At 40.7% G+C, this 22,528-nt stretch overlaps 1 protein-coding gene across 3 annotated transcripts; it reads right to left on the reverse strand.

Moving 5' to 3' along the window:
- Positions 1 to 1,823: 1,823 nt before the first annotated feature.
- ift52 (intraflagellar transport 52 homolog (Chlamydomonas)) lies at positions 1,824 to 21,891 on the reverse strand. Of its 3 annotated transcripts, XM_084316138.1 has the most exons (14): positions 21,710 to 21,891; positions 21,254 to 21,429; positions 19,710 to 19,797; positions 18,880 to 19,009; positions 18,688 to 18,763; positions 18,486 to 18,557; positions 17,779 to 17,905; positions 13,004 to 13,087; positions 8,823 to 8,891; positions 7,442 to 7,596; positions 4,180 to 4,267; positions 2,975 to 3,083; positions 2,732 to 2,877; positions 1,824 to 2,134 (listed from the first exon to the last, which is right to left on the reverse strand). In XM_084316138.1, the coding sequence occupies exons 2-14, from the start codon at positions 21,370 to 21,372 to the stop codon at positions 2,087 to 2,089; spliced, it is 1,311 nt and encodes a 436-aa protein (XP_084172264.1). In that variant the 5' UTR covers positions 21,373 to 21,429; positions 21,710 to 21,891; the 3' UTR covers positions 1,824 to 2,086. The 3 variants fall into 3 exon arrangements, with proteins under 3 accessions (XP_084172264.1, XP_084172265.1, XP_084172266.1); XM_084316139.1 differs by lacking the exon at positions 21,710 to 21,891 and having other exon boundaries at positions 21,254 to 21,703; XM_084316140.1 differs by lacking the exons at positions 19,710 to 19,797; positions 21,710 to 21,891 and having other exon boundaries at positions 21,254 to 21,703.
- Between the last annotated feature and the right edge of the window lie 637 nt (positions 21,892 to 22,528).

Raw genomic sequence — 22,528 nt, forward strand, 5'->3', positions numbered from 1 at the left:
ACGACTTTGTTATGATGAATCTCTGAATGAATGAATGAATGAATGAATGAATGAATGAATGAAAACTTTATTTAACAGATTGCAGAATGGGTACAATACAGTACGGCTCAATACATATAATTGTTAAGGGGATTCAGACCAGAGAAAGACGTTTGTCTTGTTTACATCAGGGTCCCCCATTTTCAATTCATAGTGACATTTATGACATACACAACATACATATATCTAGCGATATATTATCTACTATATATACATCAATATTAATATAATTTTAATTAACATTAGTTTTAGTTGGAGAGTTGGTTAAAAGCAAATACATGCGTGACATATTCCCTCATTAATACATGGCATATCCCCTATGAGACGATAGATGGCGGTGTTTAACTCCGAGACTGACCCCCCCTAACTGGGGTGCAGTCCGATTTCGGCAAAAGTTAAAAAAAACAAAAAAAAATCACGCAGTACAACACCTGTTACACCACCACAGGAGACTGATGACGTTTGCACTGCAGCTTCCAGAGATTAGATAAAGCACCTACACCTGGGGTGCAAACGTAGGCCTTCAATCAGCCAGCCAGGGAACATGGAGAAGGACATTGCCGTTTCAGGTAAGATTTACATGATTTGGACACGTTTAGATTGAAATAAAAAAACAAACTGATAAGTGATCAGATGTGATTGCCTTTTACCTAATTTTCTTCTTAGATGTGAGCAGCTTTGACTGTCCGTCTCCATCAGAGTTTGACAGGAACTTCTTTGGGGACCAGACTTCTCTGTCACTGGAGCAACAACAGTCCATCTCCTCTGAGGGCAAGCCATCCATCATGACCCCGCTCTGTCAGTCGTCCGATTCGATCCAGTCTCCCTCTTTTCCCATTCAAATGAACTGTTCGCTATCCCAAGAGACCCCTCGTCTCATAGCACCTGAGGACTCCTCAACTCCCTACGAGCAAAAACACAAAATAGCAACCAGTTCTTTCAACCTGTCCTGTGTTGATCTCGCAACCTCACAAATCTCATGGGAGGAATCTCTCATCAAGACCGAGACCGGCAACAGCCCCAGACCTGGTGTGGAGTTGATCTCTTCGGAAACAACCAGGAACCCGAAGTTCCTATCCGCGCCGGCTTCACTAGCAGTGATGTCCTCCCTAGTATGTTCTGGAACAGGCCCAGAGTTGAAGAACACTGAGGAGACCCAGAAGCCTTGAAGATGGACTCATCTGCTCGTAACCCTTTCACTACCACACTACAAAAGGTTAACCTTTCATTACCACACTACAAAAGGTTAACCTAGCCTGGATCCAGACTCCCAAATCACAGTAATGCCATTTTTCTAAGACTTCTATAGTGATTCTATGATAACTTCTATAGTAATTCAGTTGCTTGTATACTGTATGTATTCAGGGGGTCCAGGTTAGGTTTCACCAACAAAAAAAAGTGACATTAACCATATTAACAAATAGTAGATGGCTTTACCAAGGTACCATATTTAAACCACTCGCTACAGAAGGTTAACCTTTCACTACAGACTGTAGTGAAAGGGTTAACCTTCTATATAGTATATGGATGAAGTTTGACCTCCACTATGTATGGAGAAGTAACCAGAAGTTGTTGAGGCAAGATGCTCGACTCAATTTAACTATGAACATGTTTGCTTTCTTTAATGGGGTTGGGGTGTTGTTTCATGGAAAAGCCTTGTTAAGAGTCTGAATGTACCTCTGTTTTACAGGCAAGAAGATACAAGCGAAGAGCCATTATTGTAGTAAGGTTTTGAATTAAATAAAGTTGTAACGCTGAAATCAACTCACTGGTATTTTGTCATTTAAAAAATTTATTGTACAGTACACATTTTCATTGCAATAAAGTACAAAAGGTCATGGAATTAGGCAAAGTTTACATTTCGGCACACAATAGTATATACATTTAAAGTTCAGAACTGGGTATTGCAGAGGCCAAGAAGGTAATCAAGAAGTTTGTTTTTCTTTCATACATCTTAGTATTTGGTGTTTAGATATCAGACCGAAGGCTTATGAAAACTCAACAAGAAGCAATATTTGTGAAAAGCATACAAGATGAGTGATCATGTTCAAGATGATACCGGGGAAAATCTTGCCTCTGTGTCAACATCATGCTCCTGTAAGGAAGGAACATTCAATTTACTAAAGGCCTTTGACATGGTAAAATTGTTAGCAGGTTAGCCTAGCTTAGCACAATGAATGGAAGCGTTTGCATAGCAGCTAACCTAAGCATTGGTCAACTAACACCTCTCCCAAAGTTTTAGCTAGGCTAGCCGCTATGCATCCGCTTCCATTCATTGTGCTAGGCTAACCAGATAAAGCTATGTCTTCATGTCTGATTCTGGAATAGACTAAGCGCATTTCCCATAATGTCGGTTTGTTCCTTAAAGCTGCAATAACGGCTTTCTAACTGTATTGAATTTTCTTTTAAACATGACCACATGCCACCAGAAGGCCTTATTGAGACATGGTGTTATCCATGATCAACCCTGCACCACCAGCTGCCTTTTTAGCTAATCTCTTACAAGATTATGTATTCAAAATAATCACTTTGGCAAAACAAGACGAGGCTTTCGTTTTGGGGAAAATGTTTGTTTAGAGTGGCTCCATGCTGCCCGCTAGTGGTTAGAAAATAATTATTGCAGCTTTAAGTTATATGAGCTGTACTGTAAGTTACATGTGGGCTACAAGTTAGTACATTTGAACTAGCTCACCTGATTGAGTTTCTTAAATTCTACCACCTGGAAGAAGACATGCTCCAGAATGTGTTTGGCATCTCGCTGCTCTTTGTCCAGCTTTCCAGTCACTCCCAAAATGTCCCCACATTTCCGCACACAAAACTCAAGATCGTCGTCTGTACCTACAAATGAAAATTCAACGTTCAGAGAAAAAAAATGCTAGGGTCCGCTATGACTTCACTTCAACTGTCGCATTATGATCAATTTGAGTTCACTTACATTTGTTGGAGAGCTGTGCCAAGCGCACTTTCTCAGAGGAGAATGTTTCATCTAGATCAAAAAGATCTAGCATAGGGGGAGGCAGGTCTCTAAATGCAGGTGGAAAGACCTACAATTGAATAGATAGGAGAATATTTTCTAAGATTTACGATTCTGATGGGACTTACAGTAAAGTTTGTTACATTTCACATAAAGACGTACAGTATTAATTTGGGGGAATGTAGATGAGGACATTTTCCAGTTCAGGTTTAGAATGATATGATGTCGTGGATGAGACGGAACCCCAATATTCTCAAGGAAGAGATTCAGCACTGGGAGATGATACTCCTTAAAGGGGCACTTGACCAAAAAACTATGCTGATTTATTTGATACATAATCTGACACGCATCCAAAAACTTGTTTTGCACACATGTATTTACGTTTGACAGTTATTGAGAGTAAATTAGTTTGAATATGGCCACCAGGGACATTGAATCCAAGTGTTGTGTAAATTACAGCTCAATGAAATTATAAAGGTAGCAGTCCCTATAAGACAAGGTATTGCTATTATATATATTCTCATCTGCATAATTCCATGGAGCTGTAATTAACAAGGATTCAATGTCCCCGACATCACGGGGTGGCCATATTCAAACTAATTTACTCTTTAATAACTGTCAAACTAAATGAATGTGCGCTAAACAGTGGATGGGCGTGAGGTTACGTTTGTGCAAAATAAATGGGCATGACGACCCGGACGCGTCAATACTTTTACCAACGGATTTCCAGTTCCGCGTGCGCGTTCTGCGATCTGATTGGCCACTGACGTTTCTGGTCGTGTGACATGTGCGGCCAATCGTGTGACGCCTGTTTCTTTCACCGGTTAAGCTTAGGCACTCTTTCGAAGTTGGTTAAGGTTAGAGTTTGTCTTAGAGCAGGGTGATAGAACACCAGCCCTGATTCCAAACTCTAACCTTAACCAACTTCGAAAGGCGTTAGGTAGTTTGCATGCCGTTCGAGGCGGAAATGGGCAAAGACACAGGCGTCACGCGATTGGGCGCACATGTCACATGACCAGAAACATCAGTGGCCAATCAGATCGCACCAGAAACGTCAGTGGCCAATCAGATCGCAGAACGCGGAACTGGAAATCCGTTGGTAAAAAAAATAGACGCGACCCGGACTAGTCCTGGTCTTATGGTTCTGGGTTTAGGTGATGACTTACAGCGGGTTGTAGTTGAGGCAGTGGAGTTTCAAACTGTGGCGTGATCAGTTGAAGTGGCTCATGTTTCACATTAAGCTGCTTGTAAGAGCTGCGGAGAAACAAGCAAGAAACCTCTACCATTCACTTTCAGTCATTTGAAAGTAGGCATTAACATTATGAGAAATGCGCTTACCGTCTTCTCCAGAGTCGGACAAGAAGATAGATACCAATTTCCTCTCCTCTGCATTTGGTGGAAAGCTATCCGGCTGCAAGCTAAGCTAGCATAGTTTAGCACAAATGAATCGGAGCGGATAGGGGACCACTAACCTAGCTTAAAACTCAGATGTGTTTTTTTTTTACCAACAGCTAGGCTCTGATAAACAAGAATACCTTGAAGACTCTTAACAGGAGCACTCATTCAAGGGTACTACGACTATGCTTGCACCTCATGGTACCAAAGCACCTCAAAGGCCCTAAAAACAAGGCTACAAACATCACAAAACAAACTGGTCAGACTACTGCTTGGCCTTACTCCTAAAACCCACCTTACCCCTACCCATTTTGACAACCTAGGATGGCTTAGAGTAGACGACAGAGTACAGCAACTTGCAATGGGCCTGGTCTACAAGATACACTACACCACTAAGATACCCATGTACATATCGAAATACTTCCCAAAGGTCAGTGAATTCCACGACCACAACACCAGAGGGAGTTCCACAAATCATGTTCAACCCAGATTCGGCTCAAACAAGGGACTAAACACGTTTCACAATTATGCCACAAGAATGTGGAACACCCTACCCACAGCCGTAAATTATGTGAATCCCTACCCTCCTTCAACACTCTCAAAGAGCACCTACGCGGGTGGCTGCAATTAGAAACTGGCCCCGGTAAATGTCCAAATCTTACACAGTACTGTATATTTGTATGTCATAAATGTCCTGATGAATTGAAAATGGGAGGACCCTGATGTAAACAAGACAAAAGTCTTTTTCTGGTCTGCATCCTCGTAGCAGTTGTTTGTATTGAGCCGTACTGTATTGTACCCATTCTGCAATCTGTTAATAAAGTTTTCAATCAATCAATCAAGCTGGTCTGTATCCGCTCCCATTATTTTGTGCTAAATTAGCCTAGCTTAGCACAAATGAATGGAAGCGGATACGGATCAGGTAGCATAGCACAAATAAATTTTAGCAGATACGGAACAGCTAGCCTAGCTGTTGGCCAAAAAAACAGCTAGGCTAGCTGGTCCGTATCCGCTTTCATTCATTTGTGCTAAGCTAGGCCAGCTTGCAGCCAGATAGCTTTCTACTGAACGCACAAAGAGGAGATTGGTATCTATCTTTTTGTCTGACTCTGGAGAAGATGGTAAGTGCATTTCACATAATAATGCCATGTTCCTTTGAATTAAAATGCAGATTGTACAGCAACACAAGTATTGTAGGGTTAGAGGTGTTTTGTAGACTGTCAAGACTATGATGCATTATTTTCACATTTGAATTTGTACACCGATTATATAATCTGCATTCAAGCATAATACAAACTTTGCATGGAATTTGTTGTTTAGAATTATTCCATACATCATAGGGCTGGCCCATTAATGGAGTTTCAATTTCAATTACAATTTTGGCTTCCCACGACCATGAAAACAAGATAATCGAGATAAAAACAATTATTGTGCCACATGCCACATGGTTCTCATTTTGTCTTGTAAATGCAGCACACCCGTCCTCTAGATCACAGAAGGTGTATCTAAATGGCAGCCTGTCCAGTAGCAGAGGTCTAGAGTGTGGCGTGCCGCAAGGAAGTTGCCTAGGACCTTTGCTCTTCTCTGTATTTACGAATGACCTATCTTGGGCTACCAAATGTGCTACAACAGTTCTTTATGCAGATGATTCAACATTGTATTACGCGGCACCATCATGCAATGTACTTAATGAAGTTTTGAGTAGAGAACTTAAAGTTGTGCATGACTGGGTAGTATGTAATAGACTTGTCCTTAATATCTCCAAGACTAAATGTATTGTGCTGGGAACAAGGCACAGGTTATCTACAAATCCAAAGCTTCATTTAAACTTGTGTAATTCAGCAGTTCAACAAGTTGAAAGTACTAAACTCCTTGGAGTGATGCTGGATTGCACTCTGTCTTGGTCTCAGCATATTAATTATATTGTTTTAAAAATGGGAAGAGCAGTTGGTATTTCCAGGAAATGTGCTTCTTTTGTTGCCCGTCCCCTTTTGTCAGATAGTGCAAAGTTTAGTTTTATGTCATCTTGACTATTGCTCTGCGATGTGGTCATCTGCTGCCAGTGGTGACCTGAGGAAGCTCCAGGTTGTCCAGAACAGGGCAGCACGGTTGGTACTGGGCTGCTCACTAAGGTCTAATGTGAGCCGTATGCATGCCCGCCTCTCTTGGCTTAACGTTGAAAATAGATTGTCTTTTAATATACTTGTGCTGTTCAAGTTGGTCATGAGCAGTAAGACTCCTGTTTTTATACATAATCAGATTGTTTTTAGTAATACTGTGCACGAGCATTACACTAGAGGTTCCAGTAGTGGGCAGCTTGAATTGCCAGGTCCTAGAACCAGCGCTCTGGGGAGATCTTTTATTTTTAGAGCATTAACTCTGTGGAATGGCCTGCCTCGGAATGGCCTGCTGCATTTACAGTAGATTCACTTTTAAAAAGAATCTTAAATTGTTTTTAAATTGTTTTTAACACTGTAAAGTAATTTTTTGTTTTTGTTTTACACTAATGTAATTTTAGCTATATTAATTGTTACAGTAGGTTCATTATGCATTGTGTGTACTGACTTTTAATAATTTTGTTTTTTGCAATAGTGATTGTTTTTTTGTGTTTTTTTTGTGTGTGGACCCCAGGAAGACTAGCTGGTTGCTATCACACCAGCTAATGGGGATCCCTAATAAAATAAAATAAAATCCTTCCTTCACAGCGGCGCACTCCCCTCCTCCCCAAGAGAAGAAAGGTAAAAATTCAGTCATCACCATACGATGTTCTAAAATCAATGAGTAATCGTGTTTAATAATCGTGATTTCAATAACAATCGACCAGCCCTAATACATCACAATATTATGTTGAAAATATTATATCTGTTGAAGTTGGCAATGCTTGGGGGCCGTTATGGGCCATGTAATACAGCTATAGTGTGTAGTTTCATAGTACAAGTATTTATAGGCATGTGAGACTTTCTTTTGGCAATGTAATTGGGTTTCTTCATTGAGTGATTATCCTTATCATTAGAGCCTGTCTTGCATGCTTACCTGATTACTTGGGGTAAAGTGTTGGTCGACAGTTTGAGTAGAGACATGTCGAAGAGAGAGGTGAAGTCCCTTGGGTTTTCATCACCCTCTTGCAAGCAGACTCGAAGTCGATCCGACAGGCGCCCTGTGTCGGGCAACATGTTGTAATCTGTGATCTAGAGGAAACAGGGACACATAGATGATGTAGATTGGTCTGAAGTTGATCTGTAGATGGAAAACTTTCTTAAAAGTAACCCGGCAACTTTTGGGGAAATTTGCTTATTTGCCATCTACCCCGGAGTTAGACAAGCAGATACATACCCTTCTCTTCTCTGTGCATGCAGTAGGAGTGGGAAGATCCGCACCGTTAGCCTAGCTTAGCATCATTCACAGGAAGTAGGTTAGTCCAGCTAGCCTAGTTCCCAACAGTCACGAAATACACTCCAAAACTTGCCTGTAAACATGTTGTGACCCATCTATTTACCATGTGGAGAAATAAAAATAATTGTATTCAAGCAGATACATACTCTGAACAATTTATTGCCGAACCACTGCTGCCACTTCATTGAGTGAAGTGGATATCATCAGATAGTTAGCACATAGTACTCAATGAAAGCGTGTTTTATTTCTCCACGTGGTAAATACACAGGTCACAACATGTTTACAGGAAAGTTTTAGAGTTGTATTTGGAGTGTATTTCGTGACTGTTGGGAACTAGGCTAGCTGGACTAACCTACTTCCTGTGAATGGCGCTAAGCTATAGGGATGGGTACCGTTCACATTTGAACCGATACGGTACCTGTGAATCGATACCGGTACCCAACGGTACCTTTTTTCTGTACTTTAGTCTCTAAAAATGTAATCTACCTACCTCAGTCGTAAAAAAAAATCCAAACTTCAAATAACTACACTTTCGACCGTTTTCGGCTTGCCATTGCCCCGACTGCTTTGTTGTTGAATCAAGTCAAATCCTAGGTAAGCATATATTGTGCGTGTGAACGTTGACATGAAAAGAAAAAAGGTTTAAAAATTCAAAATTCAAAATAATTTAAAACTCGGTAGTACCGATGTGTTTCGGTAAGTACCTTTAAAAGTACCGAATTCGGTACCCATCCCTACTAAGCTAGGATAACAGTGCGCGTCTTCCTATACTCTTAATCCACGCACAGAGAAGAAAAGGGTATGTATCTGCTTGTCTAACTCCGGGGTAGATGGCAAATAAGCTAATTTCCCCAAAAGTTGGCGTGTTCCTTTAACCCGTTGTAAAATCTGAATATATAGCAGGCCAAACAATACAGTAAATACAATTTAAAAATCCATATCTACCTGTTGTCTAATGTTAGTCTTTATATCAAGAAGACAGATTGGGCCTCTAAGACTCTAATGGAATGTGCCTTCTCACCTCTGGGTCCTCTGCATCAATCTGATTCAGTTGAATATTATCAGTCATGAGCCACTGGAACACAACATCCTGGAATAATGATAATGAAATATGACAGACTATTCAACAGAACACTCAACTGCTTCCAATAGATGACACTATTTATTCATGTCATATGAGAATACTGGAAAATATCAACCCTTTCACTGTCACACTACCAAATGGTTAACACTTTCACTGTCATGCGACAAATAGTTAACCGGCAAAGGGTTAACCCTTTCACTACCACACTACAGAACCGTCTGTAGTGATAGTAAAGGGTTAACCTTCTGTAGTGTGGTAGTGAAAGGGTTAAGGGGGCACTTAAAGGCATCCAAGAGTTTTTTTTGTAAACCACTCCCTTTTGTTTATATTTCACATTTCCACCTAAATAAGCAAGCTAAATATATTTCCATCCTCATAAAATATACTTTGCCAAGTCCATTTCAACCTTTTCTTTGACTCTCGCGATGTTTCCATCCCATTCACGTCGATTCATATCGGTTTGAGATATGTCAATTTCATCAACTAATGGTAAAAAGCTCCACTGGACACGTTTAATATGTCAGCTATTATGTTAATATAAGATAAGATATTCCTTTATTGATCCCCTTGGGGAAATGTGGGCATCATAGCAGCTACGTTGCTTCAGTCAGAAAGTGAATCTCGGGACTCATCAACATCAAGTTTCTTTAATAGTTGTCATACAGAAGTACAGAATACTTTCATACAAACCTTTTATTCAATAATGACCCTGACACACATTGTTTTGCTCAAATCTGGAATATCCGATTACTTCAGTGAGAACAAATTCAAATCCACTGTTGACCCTCAAAACATTAGGAGTGACTTTTCCCTCATTCATATCAATGCCAAAAAACTATGATACTTTATGCCTTTGTTTGACTAACCGTGACTTCTCTTTTAGTGTAATAGGGCTTACTGAAACGTGGCTGCCTAAAGACAATGCTGATTTGTATGAATTCAACAACTATAAGCATATTCATAGATGCAGAGAAAGCCAAAAGGGTGGGGGTGTTTCTATATATCTCAATCCGAACATGGTGTATAAAGAAAGGCATGACATCGAAATGTATTTAACCCTTTCTGCTGTGTTTGTTGAAACCCACCAGGCCATTATTGCATGTATTTATAGACCTCCCAGCTTTAGCTTGTCTGCATTCAATGCTGATCTAACAAATGTCCTGGATGTCATTTCCAAAGAAGGGAAACAAATGCTATTTAATGGGTGACCTAAATATCAATTTTATAAACCATAAGGATGATAACTCAACTAAGGAGTTTATTGACACAATGTATTCCCACTACTTTCATCCTATGATTGCAGTACCAACCAGAGTGACAGAGACATCTGCCACTCTGATTGACAATATCTTTACTAATGTGTTGGCTAAGAGAATGAAATCAGGAGTTCTGTGCATGGATATTGCTGATCATTGTCCAATCTTTCTCATATTATATAGGGAACATGATATGTCTCCATCTATACTCTATCCTAAATATAAGAGAAACTTTAATGAAGCTAGTTTGACCAGGTTTGGACTAGTGGTCGGTAAGTATCCATGGACAAATAGCCTCCACTCTGTTGATGCAAAAAAGTATTTTACTTTGTTTTCCGAATGCATCACCCAGGCCTATGACCTGTGTTTTCCCCTTGTACAGGCATCTCCCAAGCCTCATCATAAACTGATCAAACCATGGATAACCCCAGCTATTATCAAATCCCTAAATACTAAACATAGATTGTATAAAAAAAATCTTCTCAGTCCCACTCCATTTTATCTTGCTCAATTTAGGAACTATAGAAATAAATTAAACCACATTATCAGAGGAGCTAAAAAACATTATTACAATATGGAATTATCTAAAAACAAAAACAACATGACTCTTACAATTAACTCTATCCTAAAATAAACATAATCAGTTGCCTAATGAATTTAAGGTTGATAGGGGGTATTATCACTGACCCGCAATTAATTGCCAATCATTTTAATCGTTTTTTTTTCAGAAGTTGGTCCAACTCTGGCTGCAAAGATTCCATTTAGTAATCATAGTCCCCTTCAGTTTATGAATCCTCCAATAAATGACAGTTTTAATTTCTTGCCGGTTACAGAGGATGAGGTTCGGGAGATCTTGATCAACCTGGGGGACTCTTCTCCGGGTTATGATGGTATTGGAGGTAGATTACTGATATGCATTAAAGAATCCATTGTGAAGCCATTATCTCATATTTTTTATATATCACTGGAGAGGGGAATCGTCCCACAGGAACTTAAAATAGCTAAGAAGATCATCCCTATTTATACCATCTTCAACCATTACAGACCTATATCCATCCTACCTGCCTTGTCAAAAATACTTGAAAAGCTTGTCTATAAAAGATTAATTGAACATCTTAATAAGCACAATATTATTTACACTCACCAGTAAGGGTTCAGAAAGAAACATTCAACATATATGGCAATCACACATCTAATTAATGAAATATACAAAGCTAAAGACAGAAAGGAAAACACTATAGGTATTTTCTTTAGACTTATCAAAGGCATTTGATGCAGTCAATCACCATATCCTCCTGCAGAAGCTCTCAAATCTTGGAATAAAAAACAATGCACTGCTATGGTTCACCAGTTACCTTAAAGATAGAAATCAGTCTGTATCCTATATAATGGGATCAATTCTCCTTTTCTTCCTTTACTTTGCGGTCTGCCCCAAGGTTCAATTCTTGGGCCTTTGCTATTTTTGTTATATATCAATGACCTACCTAACGTCTCAGACAGGCTGTCGAAAATTTTATTTGCAGATGACACAAGTGTATTCTATTCACATAAAGATCCTGATACCATCATTAGGGTCTTAAATGAAGAACTTAACAAACTATCAATTTGGTTTAAATGCAACAAATTATCACTAAACATTAAAAAAAACTAAAATAAATCTACACGATTCCTTGGTGTTCTGCTTGATGAATCCCTATCATGGAAACCTCATATCACAGCCATAACTACAAAAATGGCCAAGAGTATTGGTATTCTTTGAAAAACACGTCACTTGTTGAGCACTGAGGTTGCCACAATGTTATATTACTCTGTTTTTCACCCATATATCAATTACTGCAATTTAGTTTGGGGTAGTACTCATCAGACCAAACTTGAGCCCATATACCGTCTGCAGAAACAAGCTCTAAAAAATAATCAGCTGTGTACAACAAAGTCATTCTTCTCAGCCTCTATTCCATAAGTTAGGTATACTCCGTGTTTATCAAGTGAATCATCTTCAGACTGGTTTATTTGTGTATAGTTCTTTAAACAGAGCCCTTCCCCCTTTTTTTTCATGACATGTTTGCCCACAATAACCAAATTCATAATTACCCCACACGTAGTTCCTGTTTGCTTAGACCACCCCTGTCCCGCACTTCCCAATCTCAATTTAGTTTACTCTACCGAGGGTCAAAGTTGCGGAACTCTTTGCCTCCACATATTTTGGAATTTTCTTTTCTGAAGTTCAAAAGAGCACTGAAATCTCATCTCCTAGATCACCAATATTTCCCATATGGGCTCCCTTTACAAACTGTGGTCTGATGGCTTGTTGTATTTTGTTATTGTATTTTCGTTTAATTATATATTCTTCCTGTCATTAGTTGTTTTCTCTATACCCGAAATCATATGGCATGGGCGCCTGCTTCGGTGTCTATATGTAGACCTGCTTGTGTGTATTGTGAATGAATGTTCCTTGTGTGTGTTTGTTTGGGGGGGGGGGGGGGGGGGGGGGTATATTTTATCTTGATATAATATCAGTGTAATTTTGCTTCCTGGTGAATGCCACATGCAAGCCCCTAGAGGGTTTTTAGGCAATTCTCCTACACATCCCTTTGTGGATTGTATTGTATTATATATGTAATTGTTTTTATATGTGTAAATAAACAAACAAACAAACAAAGGTGCAGATGAGGGTCTGCATGCCCCATCAGTTATATCATACGTTACAATAAATAAGGGCAATAAAAAAAATCAGAATATATACTATGAGTAAGTAGTAAGTAAACAGTATACACAGGTGCAGTATACATTAGGAACCCTAAATGGCATGATATACGTCATACGTTATACGTTGTCATGTCATGTGAAAGGTACTGTACACACCATGATCTTGCTGTTCTCCTCTTTGTCCAGGTACTGATCGCTGAACATGTGACAGGAACCCAGCACTGCCAGCTTGCCAGCCTCCTGCATTCAAAAAGACAAATATACAATGCAAACATTAACCAAATCTATTCATGTCAAAAGCAACGGTTTCTGAATGTATGAAAACTTGTGACTTGTTGTTTTGTCCTCCTTCCTGATCATGTTACAACAAGGATTCAAGTTCAAGTTCAAGTTCTTTAATAGTTGTCATACAGAAGTACAGAATACTTTCATACAAAATGCTTCTTACTGTTACGCTCCAGAGACTGTGCTAGACAAGATAGTATCAAATAACATAATAACATAATATAGCATGAATTTAGAAGAAGAAAATGAGGTCACAGTTGTTCGGTATAGACATATGTACAATGTTCTGAGTTACCATATAATATACAATACACAATACTATGCAGTGTACTAATGTACAGTACTATCTAGTGCAAAGCAGAAATGGGATGAGGTACAATTTTAGGTACAATTTACAGTAAGGTGTACGAGTTGTAGTGCAATCCTTCATCCATAAATATAAAGTGTGGGGAGTGGGTGCTACAGTGTGTTTGTTTAAAGTGGGTGTGTGCTATAAAGTGTGTGTAGTGGGTGCTACAGTGTGTTTGTTTAAAGTGAGTGTGTGCGTGTGGATGTGTGTGCTATGTGTGTTTGGTGGTTGTTGTTGTGTAGTGTTCATTCATTGTTCGTTTAGCAGCCTGATGGCCTGGGGATAGAAGCTACTTCTGAGTCTTTCTGTGCTCGCCTTGAGACTCCTGTATCGCTTGCCTGACGGCAGCAGTTCAAAGAGGCAGTTGTTCGGGTGGCTCGAGTCCTTAATAATTCTCTTAGCCTTCCCCTTGCAACGCTTGTAGTAAATGTTCTGGAGGGTGGGGAGCCCCCCTCCAATTGTGCGTTCGGCTGAACGTGTCACTCTTTGTAGTCTGCTTTGGTCTTTTGCAGTGCTATTCCCAAACCAGGAGGTGATGTTGCCGGTCAAGATGCTCTCTATTGTACATGAGTAGAAGTTCTTAAGGATCTTCTGGCTGACTTGGAACTTCCTTAGGCGCCTGAGGAAGTAGAGGCGTTGTCGTGCCTTCTTCACCACACTGTTAATGTGTATGGTCCATTTCAAGTCCTCGGATATGTGGGCTCCGAGGTACTTGAAGCTGTTGACTCTCTCAACCGGTGCCCCGTCGATGCTGAGGGGGCTGTAGTCCTTGACCCCCGACCTCCTGAAGTCCACAATCATCTCCTTTGTTTTGCTGACGTTCAGGGAGAGGCTGTTTTCCTGGCACCATCCCGCCAGGACCTTGACCTCTTCCAGGTAGGCCCTCTCGTCGTTGGCAGAGATCAGGCCCACCACCACTGTGTCGTCAGCAAATTTGACGATTGTATTGCTACTCCGCTGAGCCACACAGTCGTGTGTGTACAGGGAGTAGAGGAGGGGACTCAGAACACAGCCCTGGGGGGCCCCTATGTTGAGGGTGATGGTTGAGGAGGTGCAGTTGCCTGCTCTCACCACCTGGGGTCTGCCAGTCAGGAAGTCCAAGACCCACTGGCAGAGGTCATAGCCCAAGCCCAGGTCCCTGAGCTTGGCTATGAGTATGGAGGGGACTATGGTATTGAATGCCGAGCTGTAGTCGATGAATAGCATTCTCACATAGTTCCCCTGCCTCTTGTCCAGGTGTGATGCTGCTGTGTGCAGCACATGGGATATGGCGTCCTCCGTGGACCTGTTGGGGCGGTATGCAAATTGCAGGGGGTCCATGTTGATGGGGAGGGAGGAGCAGATGTAGCCCTTTACTAGCTTCTCAAAGCACTTCATGGCTATGGAGGTGAGAGCTACAGGGCGGTAGTCGTTGAGGCAAGCAGGCTTGGATTTTTTGGGTACAGGGATAATAGTGGACTTCTTCAGGCAGGTGGGGATGACAGCCTGTTCTAAGGACAGGTTAAATATGTCAGTGAATACTGGGGCCATTATATATGTAATTGTTTTTATATGTGTAAATAAACAAACAAACAAACAAAGGTGCAGATGAGGGTCTGCATGCCCCATCAGTTATATCATACGTTACAATAAATAAGGGCAATAAAAAAAATCAGAATATATACTATGAGTAAGTAGTAAGTAAACAGTATACACAGGTGCAGTATACATTAGGAACCCTAAATGGCATGATATACGTCATACGTTATACGTTGTCATGTCATGTGAATTGTTTAATGCTATGTGAGAACAGTTACCCCTCAATGACTTCAGCTGTTAGATCAACCTCAGTCATGAAGGAATACTATAGGCATGAAGATAGTGAGGAAACACATTAAAGGACAAGAGTCTTGAGACCTGGATTGTGAACTGTGAACACTACACAGATACCTCAACAAGGCCCCCCTCCCCTCCCATCACTGACTGATTGAACTGTGAACACTACAGATACCTCAACAAGCCCCCCCCCCCCACACCACTGACTGAACTGTGAACACTACACAGACACCTCCATACATTTACATTTTGTCATTTAGCTTTTATCCAAAGCTACTTACAAGTTTTGTATAACAAGACAGCAGGAATGGTACAACTCTATCAGCTGAGTAACAATGTTCAGTGTTGAGTGCTACAGTGTAGGTTAGTATATTAGGACAAGGGCATTGACAGTAAGGTTAGTTAGGGTTAGAGTTTTTTTATTTCAGATAATGATTGAAGAAGTGAGTCTTTAGTCGACCGCGAAAGATTGGACGGGTTTCGGCTGTCCTAACTGTGGTGGGAAGTTCATTCCACCATTGTGGGTCAAGGACCGAGAATAGGCGACTTCTCTTTGATGACCCTCCCGGAGCTCATATCTATGGACACCTCAACAAGCCCCCCCTCCCCTCCCCCCACATCACTGACTGATTGAACTGTGAACACTACACAGACACCTCAACAAACCCTTCCACAAGCCCCCCCTCCCACATCACTGACTGATCGAATAGCGTTAAACTTTTTCTTAATATGTTGAATTCTAGTTTAAGTGTATATTTTGTGATTCTGTGTGAAGGGGGGACTAGCAAAGTAAGATTTCCATTGTATGGTGTAACTGTCTGTTTAACTGTGCATATCTGCACCGATGTGAAAATTGTGGCCGATACCGATAATAATATTGCTGTTCTGGTCGATACTGATATTTACCGATGTCGATATCTCTGTATAGAAAACACTTTTTTATGATGATCAAATAAAGAGCTATTTTCCAAAACGCATTTTTATTTGATTTTTTTTTACTTTTGTAAGTTATTTTCATAAATGACTGATATTTTTTAACTATTTAAGGCCAAAACATGTAAAAAAAAATATATATATATATATATATATATATAATTTTTGTTTTGTTTTTTGGCCCATATCGGCCCTATCTTGATATCGGACCGATACCGATGTGTAAAAAAAAAACTGCCATATCGGCCGATATTATATATATCGTGCATCACTACATATCATGAATAAATATCTTGAATCTTAAAGTATTACTATTATCATTATAATAGTGCGTGTCTCATGTGGTGGAACCGGACTAGTCAATTATGGTCATAGACGGATCTTCATGATCAATATAGGTTTAACACTTTCTTCGCCAGGCTTATGTACATCATTATACCCCTCTCTGCCAGCTCTATTTGTCTATGGAGAAGTTCCCCTTCTTTGCAGGGCTATAACTTTTTAAATTGTATTGCTAAATTGACATTACTATGGCCCATTCAACGTCAATTATCTATCGTTCAGGACGTAGGAACGTTATACTTTTTCATTCACATATTCATACTAAAATACGGTCTAAAGTATAAATATGTTTTTATCGTTTTCTGCAGCTTTCTCCAGAACGTGATTTATAGCCCTAAATGCATTATATTGATGATCAAATACAGTTTGATAGCGATCTGCGCGAGATAAAAAATTTCAAATGGACGTGCTTCTAGAAGTTACTACTTATCATCTGATGTTGACCGGATGGGGGGGGGGTCGTTTATAATTCCGTGGCCAACGTTAGATGATTAATCTAGTGTGGGTGATATGATCATTAGAGCAGTTTATATCGAACACGGTAAAAAAAACGCTGAAACTCACCGTAGCTTCCTCGTAGCGTTGGGCGATGAGCGTGGAGCAAACAGATTCCTATTATGGGATGTTGAAATATGCGATCCATCTCCAGGTTGTATAATAGTATATACGTCCAAATCATGTTGTTTATCGAGTTATTGGTAACGGATTGCTATCCATTGTGTCTAGCTCGAGTCCCGGGACTATTAGCGAGTGATCGGACCGAATTGGAATGAGCACCAGCTTCCGTTTCCGGTTTCCGGTTTGGGCGATCCGCCGATCGGCCACCAGATGGCGCTCTTTAACCGTTCGAGAGTTGAGAGGGTGGATCAACAGTAGACCTCAAGTCTCCGGGGAAAAATATGATTGCGATCACAGATTTTTGAAATATTGATCTCAATGACGTGTTACGGCGTCATTGGCAGAATTAGCATGGCGGGGAATGACGAGTTTAGGCGTCTCTGGCAGAGAAAGTGTGAAACACATAGTAAAAAGTACAGGTTGAGCTTTGGCTGGGAGGAGTGCTCTCATGCTGGCCAGCTAGGAGAACACTGGGGGAGAGAAGAGTAGAGAGGGGTGGGGACTTTAGCCCCTTGGCTCTCACCAGTCACCAAGGTGTGAGATTTATAAGCTCTTGTTGGGACAAACAAAGGGATTCCTCCACACTCACCTTGACCTGATAGAACGCCAGGACAGGCCTGTTGAGCGGGAAGCAGACGGAGCCGGTTGAGAGAACGGCCACAGCGGGCTTCATCACGCTCAGGGTAGCACCATACGGATACACAAATGTGAGAGCCCTACACAGAAACAGAAGACATGACAACAAGGCCTCATACAACAGCACTTACAGGATCACGTCCAGGGGTGCAGTCATAATATGGGCGGAGGCCAAACGGTATCCTATTATTATGCAAAGTCTAGGCACTTATCACCTAGACTTTGCATAATAATAGGATGCGAGCACTTCGAAGCCCAAACACCGTTTGACCGCGGTTGCCCAGCACTGCACCACTGATCACGTCACCAGAGGTGGGCTCTGTTCTCCACCTCAAATCTGATGCCTGATCACACGGTCACAGGCAGCGCAGTGGCACCAAAGACTACGTGTTAGTTTTGCCTGCTTTCAAATAGTCTCCAATAGTCTCTAGGAAACCAGGAAAAAGTTATTTGAAACCACAAAAACTAACTCTGTAGCCTTTGGTGATGCGTCATCTGGTGTAGGATTTGGGGTGGCGAGCACCTCTGAGATACAGAGAGAACTGCATTAGTATGTGATACTACGGTGAATACATATACTGTAGATAGGGTCAAAAACTGTCACAGTGGTCATATAAAAGTCAAAAGTAATAAGTAAGGTTCTGAAAGCAGAGTACTCACTGTGCATTATTCCCTGTGGTTTCATCTTCGATGATTCCTGTGACCACTTTGCCAGCAGCCCGGCTGATCTCTCTAAACGGAATAAATGCGAACAATGAGCTTGTTCGAGCCATGACCTGATGAATTTCTATCAGCCTAAATGATAGAAGTTCTAAAAAAAATTATAATAAATAATAATGTATGAGAATAACTATCAATTAACCTGTTCAAAACACCATTAGACACAAGTGCCTCTTTTGGGTGGAAGTACTTGTAATAAACATTCCTCACAACAGCATCTGCAGTACACACAGGGAAAGAATGAAAATGCATTATACATCATTCGAACAAGTAGCCTCCTGTAAAACAGTGAGGAAGTATGAGGAAGACTGATTTGAACTTGTTTCATATGCACCATTGTTGACCATTATTCCAAACTCCTCCAGGAGAAAGTTGATGTTTGTGTCATATTTAATTTCTCCTCCTTCGCCGAGCATCACAAGGACATCTCCTCCTCCATCTAGGTACTGCTTCAGTACCTCCAGCTACAAGACAACGAGAGAAAACTGTGTAAAAACATTTGAAAACGTCCCTGGGTACACAGGTAGGATATTAACAGCAGCCACCTGCCGAGTGCAGGTACACCTAGAAACGGGTGGGATTGTCTACTACTCCATGTAGCCTACTAGTAGGAGGTTGAGGCATGACACTCTCTTAGGTTAGAAACATTACAGTGAGGGATGCACATTAAATATCGGCAACTACATTGGTGTCTTTTTTTATTTTTTATATATATCTGTTTTAATATACCGGCATCAATTAGCAAAACTGGGCAGATATATATCGACAAACATAATAGTTGATTATAGTGATGTTCTTTATTTATCCCATTGGTCCCAATGAGCAGAACTGGGCGGATGTGAAATTTTTTTTCCCCCATGTAGCTGTGCAGGTTTTTATGTTTGGGTGCACACATGCACAACACTGAAATAAGACTGCAGAAACAGAAATAAAGACAGATTATGTTTACATTTTACATTTTTTTTTTTTTTAATACACCACATCATATCGATAGTATGATATTGGTTCTCAGACATAACAGAAAATGTATTATCGGTTATTGTCCAAAACGTTCATATCAGTGCATCCCTAACTAATCTAAAAACGTAAGCGATTCTTTTTAGATTAAAGACAAAACATCTGTGAAATATGACATTAAGTGCTCTTGCCCTGTTCAAATCTCACCTCTGCTGCAGTGAACTTTTCCCTTGGGCCAGCAGTAATCCACAATTTGACACCATTCAGCTTCTCTAAGGACAGCTCTTCTTTAATACTTGGGGAGACAAGAGTTTATATTACTAATATGGTGTCATTAACATTAACTGCATTTTCGGAAGCTAAACTTCTAGATAAAACAGTTGTTTCAATTACCGGTAGACAGACCCAGACAGTAGGTAAGTGGATATCCTATGAAGGCTGGCTAGCGAAGCTAGTGGATATACTGTGGGTTTGATTATACACTGGTCTCTGACAAGAACAAGTTACAGGTTGAAAAAACCCTCAGCTCAGAACTCGGCAGAATCTGCACCTGGCTCGCTGATAACAAACTATCATTACACCTGGGTAAAACAGAGTCCATTCTCTTCGGATCAAATAACGAACTCAGAAAGACCGACGGCTTCTCAGTTACACTGGGTGACAATATTGTCACAAGGAAAGATGAAATTACATACCTAGGTTCCACCCTAGAGGCAAATCTTTCCTGTGACAAAATGGCATCCAATGTAATAAAAAAGGTCAACCAACGAGCTCGATTCTTGTACCGGATCTCCTCTCTGGTAAACAAGAATACCCTGAAGACTCTGGGAGGAGCACTCATTCAAGGGTACTACGACTATGCTTGCACCTCATGGTACCAAAGCACCTCAAAGGCGCTAAAAACAAAATTACAAACATCTCAAAACAAACTGGTCAGACTACTGCTTGACCTTACTCCTAGAACCCACCTCACCCCTGCCCACTTTGACAACCTAGGACGGCTTAGAGTAGACGACAGAGTACAGCAACTTGCAATGGGCCTGGTCTACAAGATACACTACACGACCAAGGTACCCATATGTCAAAATACTTCCCAAAGGTCAGTGAATACCACGATCACAACACCAGCGGGAGCTCCACAAATCATGTTAAACCCAGATTCGGCTCAAACAAGGGACTAAACACGTTTAGCAATTATGCCACATCAATATGGAACGCCCTACCCAAAGCTGTAAAGGAATGTGAATCACTACCCACTTTCAAAACCACTCTCAAAGAACACCTACGGGAGACTGCAATTCGAAACTGGCACCTGTAAATGTCCTAACCCAACCCCCTCCAATGTACAGTAAATGACCATGTATGGTTTCATCAATATTCCAATGTACAGTTTTGCTTGTACAGTTGTACATTGTCCCCCACCCACCCCTCCCCACCTCCTCCAATGTACAGTTTCTACGTCAAATGTGTATACTCTCTTTTCTATACTCTTTGTATCACAAACAGTACTGTATTTGCAAATCTGGTATGTCAAATGTATAGATGTAGCAGTACTGTCTATCTGTATGTCATGTATGTCATATATGTTATGATAAATTGAAAATGGGGGACCCTGATGTAAACAAGACAAAAGTCTTTCTCTGGTCTGCATGCCCTTAACAATTGTATGTATTGAGCTGTACTGTACTGTACACATTCTGCAATCTGTTAATAAAGTTTTCAATCAATTCAATCAATCAAACACAAATTACCTTTGGATCTTCCATTGTGCCCTTAGTCTCTTCTGCAGGGACTTGTATCCATTGGTAGCGGTAAACAATTCTCTTTTTGAAGCATTGAAGACAACGGTGTTGCGTTGCTCTTTCTCCATTATTTAATCAAGGCTAGCCACCTATGTTCGCTCACGCTGACCGTTACATCCAGGGACCTGTAGAAGATAACTAATGTTTACATCTCATTAACGTTACATAAACGTTGTCACAACCGTCATACATCTTGTTAGGGGACAGCCCCTTGCGTGCATCACAATCACGAAAGGGGCTAGTTAGGGGGCTGCGTAATGTCCGACATTAGATAACGCAACGTTGTTACCATCCACAATTAGTTGGATACCTAACGAGGTTAACTACTCGCTAGTGTTATCAGATAACTAGCAGTATCAATTCACCGAAGCTAACGTTAGCTAAGCAACTATTAACTTTGCTTACCATTCGATGAGTATGAAATCTCAATATTTTCTTTTTTCATACGTTAACTACTGTAGCTAACGTATGCTAGCTAATCGCATAAAGTAACATCAAGTAGTTAACCACCCTCAGTTAACGTTGTAAACTAAATATCCAACAGAATAACCGATATTGAGCTAACGCTAGCTAACTACACTTGTCTTGTAGTGAGGATGCATTGTGGGTCAAATTGTAACCAAGGGCGCTAGCCACATAGCAACAGGGCAGCAACCTTGGTTACGGTGGTTGAATGAATGAATGAAAACTTTATTTAACAGATTGCAGAATGGGTACAATACAGTACGGCTCAATACACACAATTGTTAAGGGGATGAATGAATGAATGAATGAAAACTTTATTTAACAGATTGCAGAATGGGTACAATACAGTACGGCTCAATACATACAATTGTTAAGGGGATGCAGACCTGAGAAAGACGTTTGTCTTGTTTCCATCAGGGTCCCCCATTTTCAATTCATATAGACATATATGACATACATGACATACAGATAGTCAGTACTGCTACATCTATACATTTATGACATACCAGATTTGCAAATACAGTACTGTTTGTGATACAGAAGGAGTCAAGAAAAGGGAGTATATACATTTGACGTAGAAACTGTACATTGGAGGTTGGGTGGGGGGGGTCGGGTACATTGGGATATTGACAACCATACTGGGTAATTTACATTGGAGGTGGTTGGGGGGGGGGGGGGCGGGGGGCACACTGTATAAACAAGTAACACTGTACATTGAGGGGGGGGGGGGAGGAGACACTGTACAAACAAACACAATTG

Source organism: Notolepis coatsorum (assembly GCF_963971535.1).
Source record: "Notolepis coatsorum genome assembly, chromosome: 6".
Lineage (NCBI taxonomy): Eukaryota > Metazoa > Chordata > Actinopteri > Aulopiformes > Paralepididae > Notolepis > Notolepis coatsorum.